Below are 12,411 nucleotides of genomic sequence, written 5' to 3' on the forward strand. Positions count from 1 at the left end.
GATCTGGCTGCTCAGGGCGATGTCCACCTGAGCTCTGAGTATCTCCAGGGATGGACATCCCACCACCTATCTGCAACCTGTTCCAATCCATCACCACTTTCATTCTGTTTTTCTCATGCCTAGATGGAATTGCTTGTGACAAAAAACTCGTGTCTACTGCCTCCTGTCTTTCCTTTGTGCCCTTCTGATAAGACTTTGACTCCGCCTTCCATGCTATCCCCATCAGATGGTTAGAGACAGCAGTTAAACCCCCCTTCAACTACTGGAAGTCTCTTCCAAGCTGGCTAAAAACAGCTCCCTCAGTGTCTTTCCTATATCAGCTTCCCAGGCATTCTAGTTGTCCTCCACTGGACTCACTCTATTTAATGAAAAAAGAAATCAGAAAATACCATCTTGTTTTATACTATACATTAATCTTTATTTGCTTGTAAGGCACATCCATAATTTTCCAAAATCAAAGCCTTAAATTAATGACAAACAAATTTCTGCAACTCCAGGATGAGGAAGGTAAGTTATTAAGCCCTTATTCATGAGTAAAAAAATATGTCACAAAGAAGATGGGAAATTTTGTTTGGTGTTACACAGAAAATAGAATCCAAGACTTCAGAAAATTTTTTCCCATTAAATGAGGTGTATACTTTCTGATTGAATTTCAAATATTTCAGTGTCAGTGAAATATAACCGACCTCCAAATCTTCCCCATTCTATGCTTTACAAAATGCTTTTATTTTCTCATGACATTCAATCAAAATAATTGATTAGCTTCTTTGTAAGAAAAAGAATTACTTACTGCCTTCCCATGTACAGTGTAAGAGATTCAATGCTCCCTCTACCCTTTTCCAGTGTTGAAGATGAAAGAAAGCATATGCTATTGCTTCACTGTCCCCTCTCTTCAGAATATGTTCAGGGGGCAGAATTAAGCTTTTCATTTCTAGGAGGTACTGCAATAAAAAAGCAGAGTACAATTATTTCAGAAGTAATAAAAAAGCTGCCTGCAATTCTACAGTGCGTACTGAAAGGTCTATTTCCCTGAAGTACTTCATTTCATAAGCGTTTCATCAGATGCGTAACATCACCAACTGCACTAGAAGATAATTACTGAATTATTGCCAAAGCATACGATATACTGACAGATGGTTCATGTTGTGCTCTTCAGCTGGAGTAGGAGGACTGTGGAGGATTTCAAAATGAAATGTCTCTCTTATCAAAGGGGCAGAAAAAAAAAAGGCTCAAAGCAGAAAAGAGACTCTAATTACAAGAGCTTTTTAAATTAGAAGCATTTATAATATAATGAAGAAGACATTAAGCAGTCTGATACACCTCGCTCTTCTATAAGGAAACAGGCAGTACTTTGCACACAGGCTGCTTTATTGCATTGCCATCATGAGGTTGCCAGGTCTGCAGGTGCACAAGGTGAGCGGACAGCAGGGCTACCAGCAATTTACAAAGTAACACCATTTACATAATGAAACAAATATCAGATTTCTAGGAAAAAAAAAATACAACAGTCCTTGATGTTTAAGTTTGCTAACCAAAATACTGATAACGTGAAAATGAAAAGCACCAGTGACCAAACCCACAAACAATTCTCCCCGTTGCGGGATCCCTTAAAACAGCAGGTGAATGAAGTACATGTGGGATTCATGTCACAGGAGAAGACAGAGCTCCTGAATGTTCTTTAAGCAGGTGACTTTCCTCCTTCCCTGGCCTGCCAGTCAGACTGCTGCCAGGTCAGAATTCACCTCACTGCTGGTGTTTTTTCCTTCCCACTAGTGGAGGGGAAAGATAGAACAGAGGGGAACAGACACATCTTGCTTTGGCATGCTTTAAAGGGGAAAGGATGACACACAGAAATCAGAGGCTGCTGAATCAATTGCTGTCTGTCAGTTCTCCTTTATGAAGTAGAATATTTCCCACCTTTGCAGTACTTTTTCTTCAGGAAAACTGTTGCTCTCTTCCAGGACTTCCTAAAGCAAACGTTCTGCCCACTAGGTTATTTAATACAAGAAGCAACAAGAAGCAGGTGGGTCACACACCACATGGACAGACCCTGACATGGAGTTGGGATGAATTACAGAAGACTGACAATGACAGAAAGGAGGATTACAGAGAAAGGAGGGAGATGAGATGGCTCCTTTAGCCACTAGGATAAAGGTATAAGGCTGCAGCACTTCTGGGGGAAAAAAAAATTACAATATTTACTGACAGGCTGGCTGTTCTGGAATAGAAAGTTCTGGAGTTAAAGATGAGAAAAAGGCTGCAGATTTTAGATAGGCATTGGCAAAATTAAAAGGAAATATGAAATAAAAGGTACGGACAATCACCAGCAAAAAGAGAATAAGCATGCAGGCCCGCTACTTGGGAGAGGTCTTTGTGTCTACATACTGGTCTCTGCCTTGGATGGGAAGAATGAGGGCTGCAGAATCTAAGGACTGCCAAGAACTGAGCGCAGGCTGGAACGCAACTTGGCACACAGAAGTGACAGTAACCTTTTCACAGCTCCTGTCAGATACTGACATTTGTGAATGGGAGACTCCAGGGCATCCTTGCACACTGGCTCTGTGATGTGTGAAAGAGGAGAAAAGGAGAAAGGGAACAAATGGGAATTCAAAACCATCCTTGAAAAAAGGAAGAAGAAAGGCCAGAGGGGGCTGAGAATCAAGTTGGAGTGATGTCATGGAGGGCATCCTAAAACTAGACTTCTCTTTGCCAGAAGCCAGGAAGGAGCTGGAGAAGCAGATACAGGATCTGAAGGGAACAAGATCAAAGCAGAGAACTGACAACATCAGGAAACAGGTAAGTGATTCGAAGAGGAAAGAAAAATCATACATTTCTGATGCAGGTAATTATAAAAGGAGGGCAAACTAAATTAGCAGTGGGAGTAACACGTGTGATATGTGGATTTTCTATAAAGCCTTTCAGAAAAAAACTGGGAAATCTGTAGAACAGGTAGATTAGGGGAATAAGATGCAATTCAGTAGGCAGGGCAGTATAAGAACGGATTAACAGGGGCAGAAAGAATGGAATAAAGATCTGACATGAGGAAAGGAGCTGCCAAACTTACAGATATACAGAAAATTTTCTTATTTGCTGCCTACATGACTTTGCCATGCTTTTAAAATTCCATGTTCTACCTGTTGAGCAGAATGGAATGTGGCTGCAGAACTGATGTTCTAAATTAATAGAACAGAACTCTCAATTTTGTATTTTCTTGCAAGAGTAAATGAGAAGTTTTCAGTATTTAAATATCTCAGTCAAAGGAAAAGAAAACAAGATAAAAGCCATGAAACTATTTGTAAGGAAAAAGCAGGAATGAATGTCCTACCTCGAGGAGTGTTAATGAAAACATGCAGATTTTGTTGTAACACATTGCTTGTTATTAGTGATTAAAAATCATCACATGGAATTACCTGGTAGTAGGATGTACCTTGACACTTGCAAATCATTCTGAGACCTCACTCACTTGTATTGATATATATAATTACTTTTTAGTCTTCATTTTTCTCAGTTCCAAAACAGCAAAACTATTTTTAAAAGCTCCTTAGGTCAAAAATAGGAAAAACTCCTCCCTCATTACTCTACCACAGCTACTTTCCCAAACAAGAAGTCCATCATCTGGTCTGGTGATATTCATGAAGGCTCACACAGAATTGACAGATGGCTCAAGTCTCATTCAGACCTTGTAATAGCTTTTGTTCTATGCACAAAGGTCAGACTCACCTTCTGGGCATATAAGCTATCAACTTACTCTGGAAATATTGCCAGCAAGAATGATAATTGCACACAGACCCAGAGAGATCTCATCTAGAACACTGCACAGTTCTCATTCTGAACCATAAAGGTCAAATTCTGCAAGTATGGAATACAGTAAAGCAAAGTCATGGCAAGCCTACTTTATGAGAGGATGCTTGGAAGCCTTCATTTGTTTAACCTGTCTAAATAGCAGTAATAGGCACCAATGGTACCTAGCTGAAGACTGAGCTTGATCATTAAGAAGGAGACATACGACTGTCCATGAAAATGAATTAATTTTATATTCTAGAATATGTCATCAATTCCTGCGTTGTTGTGTTTCCAAGGAGAATTTGAGGGCATTGAGAGCCCTTTCAGCAGTAAATTGGCTTTTTACAGTACATTTCTGAAGGCTCTGTCCAGAGCACAGACTTGTTCTTGTAGGGCTAAGACAGGTATAGGAGCCTAGCATACAAGTAAAAGCCACAGCAGTAATAAATGCACTGGGCCTTACAAGGAAACAACCAACACTCTGGATAGATTCCTCACTGAGCTGTATCGTCTGATACACTGACTTGTGAACACAAGCATGATCTTTACATTTTAAGCAATAGAACGCCATGACATCTTCCATACTTTGAGTATGCAGGGATGACAGGAAACTTCTGTTGTCCTGACATGGCTCTGAACTCAAGTGTGGTTCCTGTACAGAGGGGGCGTTAAGCACTAGGCTAAGTGAGAAACTTTGCAAAGAGCTCTCAGCATAAAGAGAGCACAGAGATGGCAAGCCCTGCACATCTCCATCTGTGCTTCTTTTCAGTGACAAAGGAAGAAGCTTAATTAGAACAGGAAATAATACACACTCCCATCATTACAGAGTTATCATTTTCCTTTAAAAAAGGAATAAGCTCAGAGAAGACAATCGATAAAAGCCAGAACAATCCAGCCTTAACCAAACTGTGAGTAAATACTTGTGGTGCCCAACTATTTCTGTCACCATCAGATGTCACCCAGCCCTTCTCCCCCACACTGTGCTGGTTTGGATCGTGTGACTTCTTCATTTTTTTCCGGACTTTCTTTTCCCACCCCAAACTTCTCCTGTCAAAAAGCTGTCAGTTAGGAGTTAAAAGGGGAACAGTATTTTTCATATACCTTCTGGGCTGGTTACTTCACACAGTAAAAGCAAAAACATGAACCAAAGTGTTCAGCTATAGCCACTCTGGACACAAGTGGAAATATACCTTTTAATGAGCATTTGGAGGATGACAGTGGAAACTAATTTCATTGTTATAACACCTATAGGTACAAAGATTGTGATAGCACTCTGCTAGCACTTTCTTGTCTGTGTGAAGGGTAATAAGGTGGAGTTCGTATTTTCTTACTTGAATTGATTGAATACACATTATTTGTTTCATAATATTAACTTCACTCTCACTACTTCTCTGCTGGGACTGCTTTTAACATTCCAAATTAATAAGCTACTTCAGTGCCCATTTATAAAATAAATCTATATAAAATAAATCAATCTATCTCAGGAAGGTTTTTCCTCAGTTCTGCATCTTGCCTCTGAAATTACAGCTCAGGCTGTAAATAGGCAATAGTCACTCCTGCACCTGTGACAGCATCCCTCCAGGCCAGAACACGAGAATTTAACATTGTTTGAACAGGAACTCTCTTCCTCCCTTTGGGATGAACAGCACAAGCTTCATACAGCTCAGAAATACTGGATTCTACATGCCCAGAGAAGCCAATTGTAGGTCACACAACAAGTTCACATTGGATTGATGGTAATTAACAAGACTGGCTTTTTTACTGGAGATACAAAAACAAATCACTGTCTCACTGAACAGTTAAAACCCCTCTTTAAACATATCTGGAATAGTTTCTCTGTAATATCATGGGGTGTGTAGAGTGGATTCCTTTCCCATCTGCTAAATAAATTTGTTTTCGTTATTTGTTTCTATTAGCAACTACAACTTACTAGAAACCACAGAGCATTCAAAGACACACAGTCCTCATTAAAAATAAAATAAAGAAGGTAAGAAATAAATAATAAAGAATGAAAGGGAGAACAGGTAAATCTTTAGAAGTGTTCAAGTTAATGGTTGGTTATATTCTTTTATGAAACACTTTATAAACAAAAGTGGCATTTAGACAGTCTGAATCTTCAAATTCAGGCCCTGGTTTACATGGTCACCCCACACAACTGTGTGCGGGGCACAGTTCTGACTCAATTCTAACAATCATATGTACGAACCAACTCTTGTTTTCTCTCCCTGCTAGATTCGAAGCTCTTATCAATGACACAAAAGATTTTTTTTGGTTGGGAGGTGTGAAGGGAGTTTATAAAGATGAGCTTGAGAGAAGGGAGCCTAGCAAATCAACTCAGGAAGGGTGTTCCAGTATTGAGAAACATCTCATAAACAGCTGTTGTATTTTATCAGCATTAACTTGGATTGCTGCAATACAAATAAGTGGGGAAGATCCAAACACAACAGATAAATAATGCTGATGAAGTCTTCTGTGCATACGTACATTCTTTTTCATACACCCCACAGACTATGGACTGCCATGACCTAACATGTACTACCCTCTTTTTTCTGTACAAAACCCTCTGGAATGACAATCATAGCCCAGCTGTGGCACTACACCATTTTTTATTTTACTCTTGATTTTCTGAGCAGCATGTTGTCAGACACAGTCAGCACATTTCCCTTGGGCCAACACTGCTATACAGGATGCTGTACTAAAGCAAAGGTATTCCAGACTACAGAATCTCCCATAAGACGGAGATGGATGGAAATCAGACAAGTGATCACAAGCAATACAACTTGGTATGATTCTTCTCTTAGTGGAAATCAAAGCTCTCTGCTTTCTTATCTTTTCTGCTGTACTGCTGACTTATATTGGCTATCCATACGCTTTTCTTCTACTAAAATGAATCCTGAAAATATTATTTTTGGTTAACTGCTTACTTTTTAGAAAGTTAACATCTGCCAGGGTATAAAACTGCGTTTTGCTGAAGCTGAGCTGTTTCAGCAACATAAACAAGACAACCTCCAGAGATAGAGACAGTATCTTTCATCAGGTCAGCCAGGCCAGCTGCCCAGCTTCCTGGATTCATGTGGTAAATTGCACTGAGCTCTGTATTGCCTTGGTTCACTAAAAAACCTGGTACCTCCACGTGTCACATCTTGACTCCAGCCTAATTCATAAACAATGGCAATTTATTAGCTGTAGCTAAGGCTTAATGGACTGATCTCTGGGAATTAAACTGTCATCAAAACATACTTTAAAAAAAGGAAGAGCCCTGTGCCAGAAGAATATTAATTGCTGGAAGGAAGGCTAAAGAAAGGCTTGTACACACACTGGCCCCTAGACAGACGATAGGTGGTTCTGCAAGGTTTCTTATGTTTCTTATCTATATGTAAAGATGAGAATCTGGGACTTACAAGCTCTTTCTTCTCAAAGAGTTCCTATATCTTCAAAGTACACATGAAATAAAGTGTAAAAACTAAATCTGCCTCTGCAGTATTGTTATGTAACAATGGACTGGAGTCTGGATGTGCATCTCCTATGGAAAATCAGCAGCACTGCAGGAGTCCAATGGAAGTTTGACACGAGCCCACAAAGCTGTAATGGGCCAGTGGAAGACCTGGTCACCCTCTGTTGCTAAGCATAGCAACATGTCTCAGTGCATTCAGGCTGTGTTCCCTGCTTTCTCCTTGTGTCATCATCTCATTAGCACAAGTCTGCTATTTCCAGTTAAATGTCTCGAAAATGAATATCCAATAACCATATTTTTCTGTGATGATTCTAAATTTTAATGACTTGCACTGAGAAATTTGCACTTTGAGACCATAAATATACTGAAACACTTACATTTTTTCCCTACATAATAGTGTAGCCTCTTTCAAAGATTCTGCTGAGATCTTTGCAAATGCTTTTAATAGTGTATCATTTTTATTACTTATTTATTCCTCAACCGAACAAGAGACTCATTAGCATTTAAACCCTAAAGAAGCTTTTGAAGACATATTAGTTTTGTAGCACTGCTAGATTTTCTGTGATGCTGCACTCTAAAACTTATTTCCATTTCATTAAGAACAAAATGGATATGAATTCAACCATAATTGAGTGGAAATTGAGGTGTAATATCCAGACTTGGCATAAAATTATAATCACATATATGTTATTGACACCTTAATAGCCTTTAGCAATAAGCAAAGAGAATATGAGTGTTAATATGAGTTATAATAGCAAAGAGAAAATGAGTGTGAAATTGTTAGTCTGTAATGGGCTACACTGTTCAAAATATGACTAAAAAAGCCCAAATGGTTGCCATTACTACCTTATTATCCTGATAATTTATACTTTTCACTATGGTTTTTAATTTCCAAGTAACTGACTTTGAAATTCAAAGTGAAGGAATCAATTAACAATGTGAACTAGACTGAGAACTTAAATGAGGACTAGAATTTCATTACATTAGAAACACAGAGAATAGAATTTCATTACATTAGAAACACAGAGAATAACATGCAGTTGGTATTTCACGTGTGGAGATACTTGTCAGAAAGGGAGTTTAAGTCTTTTATTGAAGCTACCTAGCCAGGAGTTGGTAGGTAAGACAAGGGTCACAAGCAATGAGTAAAGCACTGATCTGCAAGCATAGCAGCATGTTAAAGGGGTGGAAGTGCAGAGATAATGGAGCAGCTGCCACAACTTAGAGTAAATTAGATTTTGCAATGAAAATCAAGCCAAAGAAAGGAATGCACAAGTATAAACAAAAAAAAAGAACAAGCAAAAAAGTAGTAAGTGAAGACATAGTTTCACAGTAACGTTGAACATGGGGACAACAGCAGGATGGATATTAAGAGCATGTACAGAAGTGGAAACCATTGCAGCCAGTAATCTCCATTCCTGAGCAGTGAAAGAAATGGCCCAGGAAACTGCCAGATTTGCATTACAAACTTAGAACAAAGATCCCCACTCAGAACCAAGCGATCCAGTAATGAGAATAATAAATGGAGTACCACTTATTTAATGAAGGGAAACAATGTGTATGCAATAAAATAGACTTTGAAGGAAAAAGAAAAAAAAAAGATCAAAGGCAAGGAGAAGTACAGAAAACAGAACAGACTCACAAACAGAGCCTGTGACAAGCAAAACTGCTTACTTGGCAAGATACCTGTTTTTTTAGACAACAAGGATATAACTCTAACTGGGCTTCAGTAAAGCATTTTAAAAGTTTCATGCATAACAAGATTAGAATAGAGAGGTAAATAGATGAACAAGCAGAAGAGAATATTAATGGCTGTGTTGGTGCAAGAACCATTGCGATGGAAGAAGGTGAAGAGTTCCACAGGAGCAATAATCTTGGGATCAAACTTCAATGTTTTCATTGTATAGCTTGGCACAAAAGTAGAACATCAGCTAATAATACCAAGGAACTCACATAAGTCTTGCTGTTTGAAGATCAGGATCTTACTGGAAAATAGTTGCTCCTTTCATAGCCAGTGCAGAAACAGGCACCTTGGAGGGAGTCTATCTAGAGATATCTAATACAGTCCCTTCTTGCCACATTGTAGAGAATGTCTAGGTGACTTTATTAAGCAGCCTAACTTTCTGACAGCTGAACTATGGTACTTAGTGGATGGCATAACAGATATATGTTACAGAGAAAATACTTAATTTCTGAAATGCATGAGAAAAAACTATCTCCAATATATGTGTACACATGGGAGAAATTCAGAGTTTAGCTTGACCAGACTTAGTCTTCAACTCTAGCTAATGAAGAGGTTCCCTATATAAAGATAATCCAGTCTTTTGCTCTCCAGCAAAGCTGCTTGCTTTCACAGGGCAATACTGGTTCAAATGAGCTTTGCAGGGTGAGGTTCAGTGATTCAAGGGCCAAAAAACATCTGCCTCTAGTCTGCCTTTACAATGAACTTCAAGACTGCAATATTGAATATCAGGTGAAAAACAATAAAGTACATTAGCTTTTAGTAGCCACAGGCAAGATTCTTACTGCTGAGATACATATCTAGGGAGAGAATTATGGAATTAAAACATTAATCCATTTTCTTACTGAACTCTGTAGTTCTCAGTGATTTTTCATATCTGACCTGTGTATTCTCAGAGCTTAATGACAGGTGCTACATGAGGAATTACTAATGTAACTTATTTGAAGCATACTACAAACTCTAAACATAAGCTTTTCAGATAGCATATAAAAACATATTCTTTTATGAAGTCATCAAAACAAAAAATGATGCTATTTTAAACTAGAAAATTTTTCATGGCTTTTGTGTAAAGAGTAATCTGTCCCTGTGTGTTCTGCTCTTGCACAGCATTTGGTGGTATCCACTATAATGCATTATATAACTCTTGGTCACAAAAAAGACTCAATTCAGCTAAAATTTCAAGTTTCAAGGCCCACAGTAGAAGATACTTCAAGATTGAAAACCGAAAAAAAACACACTGACTATCATCTTATTTGTCCTCCCAGTGTTTGCTTCCCTTTTCACTAGATCATTTGATAATCTAACACAATAAAACAGGAGATAAGATCTCAGCAGTTTTAAAGCTACAACAGTGCTTTCTCCATACTCACTTTTGGCACATGTGGATTAAATTCTACTGCTCTGTGAATAGCTTCTACTGCATTCATCTCTGCAGTACTCAGCCCTCGCCTTGAGGCAGCCTCTGGAGAAAATCTAGAAAAGCAAGGAAGAAAACACATTGGGTCAGAAATGCTGGTAGAAAAATGACAGAAAAGGAATTAGACCATGGGCCCATACAAGCAAACTGAATCAATTTCCTGGGCTCAGCAAATTTCTATAGCAAGTGGAAACTAAATGATCTACTATGTCAAGGACAATGAAAATCCCAGCAGAAGTGGAAAGCATGTTTGTAGCTAGTCATGGCAGGAAGTCAGTTGAAACAGTCAGTTCTTTCTCTGTCACTAATCTAAATTTGCTCTAGGTACCTTTTCTAAGGGGCATATTCAAGGCTGAAGTTGCAGAAAAAAATAAAAGTGAAAAAACCCAATGCCAAATAATTGTTGGAGGGTTTCTATTAAAAACAGGTTTGGGGAGGTTTGAGGGAGGTCCCAACCCAATGCCCCTGGGTCAGGTTGGGATGGAAGCACGATGCAGCAGCAGTAGCAGGTGGTCTACTGGCCGCAGCACCATTGAAGGTAGCATGCCCAAACTGTGGGCGAATCATCTGCCCCAGTGAATGAAAAACCAGACCATGCAATCTCTTTCTCACCTCACACCCCACGGCTAACTCCAGAGCTGTACTTGGCAGGCAGACACCACAGGGAAAGCTGTGACAACCTTAGCCCTGCCCTCCCAAGCTGGAGTCGCTGTGTAGGGAGGAAAGATGTTGCAGTAGGTACTGGCGATCTACAGGATAAAAAGAATGAAAGAAAATTACTTAGATCTTGATGTGTACATACACTTTAAAAGCAAAAACTGTCAGGATGTCAGTCAAGAAAATAGCTTTCCACTCTACTTGCTTTCCATCTTTAGGGAGGCATTCTGATCCTCAGGTGCACAGACACAACTCCTGCCTGGGATTTGTGTGAAGGCATCTGAGAGCAAAATTGGGATCTTTGAGCTCCATCTCACAAAGAGCTGAGCACACTTTTGGAATGGGCCAGTGCTCTCAAGTCCACAGGCAAAAAGTAGATGTGCTCAGCACCTTGGAAGGTTGAGACCCAAGAGATAACCATAACAAGAATGAGCAGATATTTGTGTGTCTAAAAATATGAACAACATCTACCTCTTAGAATCCCTGACATGGTAATGCTAAATGCACCTGCCACTATCTAAGCACTCTTCTGACAGCTTTTGTAAAATGACATTGTTATCAGTGTATCCACATTTATTTATTACCTTTTTGGGATCAGGTTTATAGAAAGTTGAAGATGTTCAGCCACACAGCACCTTTTAGTGGAATTTTCATCATATTGACTAGAAAGCCAAGGCACACCCACCACAGCATCTTTTAGTTGTATATTCATTATACTACCTAGGAAGCTAAAGCTCACCCAGGTAGTATATACAGAAGTGAAACATGAAGGCTATTTCTCTTCTTTTCTTCTTCTCTAATATTTGAAGTGCAATGTTTACTCAATGCATTTTTTTTCAGATATAAACCAATTTTGTGAATTTCTGCAGGACTGAACTATCCTGCTTACTCAACAGATTGTCAGGGTGTGGGCTCAGCTAAGAAAAATCTTGAGTTAAATCAGGAATTTTGCTGGAGAGTGGTTCTTATGCACTTACTTGTCAGAGACAGCTCTGGCTTTGAGCAATGCAGCTGTGTAACATATTGTTGCTGACTTTGGTAAGCTTATATCTGTGGAAAAGAAAGAAAAAAGTAAACATCGGAACCCTTAAAAGTCTGCAGACAGAAAAAAGTGTTTGATACTTTGAAGTATGCATGGGATGTACAAAATTATTAAGTGAATTCAGAGTACATTCTGTCCTTGGGACTCGTACTACCATGTTACATGGATTTCAAACTTCCAACCAAGTTAAATATATACACCTTAAAACTTATAATAGTGAATTGCTATTTAAGTAGCAAAAGAGGCCATAGACAACTAATTCAAAGAGTGACATGACAGAGATATAGCAAAAGAATTCGTACTCTATTTCATAAACA

At 38.9% G+C, this 12,411-nt stretch overlaps 1 protein-coding gene across 5 annotated transcripts in view; it reads right to left on the reverse strand.

Annotated features, from left to right (window-relative positions):
* Positions 1 to 12,411, reverse strand: part of ST7 (suppression of tumorigenicity 7) — a 134,583-nt gene that overhangs the window by 8,527 nt on the left and 113,645 nt on the right. For all 5 annotated transcript variants that reach the window (XM_090137291.1, XM_090137288.1, XM_090137277.1 and 2 more), the window contains exons 10-12: positions 12,030 to 12,102; positions 10,349 to 10,451; positions 791 to 941 (exon numbers count right to left, since the gene is read on the reverse strand). In XM_090137291.1, the coding sequence (XP_089993417.1) occupies positions 791 to 941; positions 10,349 to 10,451; positions 12,030 to 12,102 (327 nt within the window). The remainder of the gene's footprint in view (positions 1 to 790; positions 942 to 10,348; positions 10,452 to 12,029; positions 12,103 to 12,411) is intronic.

Source organism: Phasianus colchicus, chromosome 1, assembly GCF_987193195.1.
Source record: "Phasianus colchicus chromosome 1, bPhaCol1.hap1.1, whole genome shotgun sequence".
NCBI classification, from domain to species: domain Eukaryota; kingdom Metazoa; phylum Chordata; class Aves; order Galliformes; family Phasianidae; genus Phasianus; species Phasianus colchicus.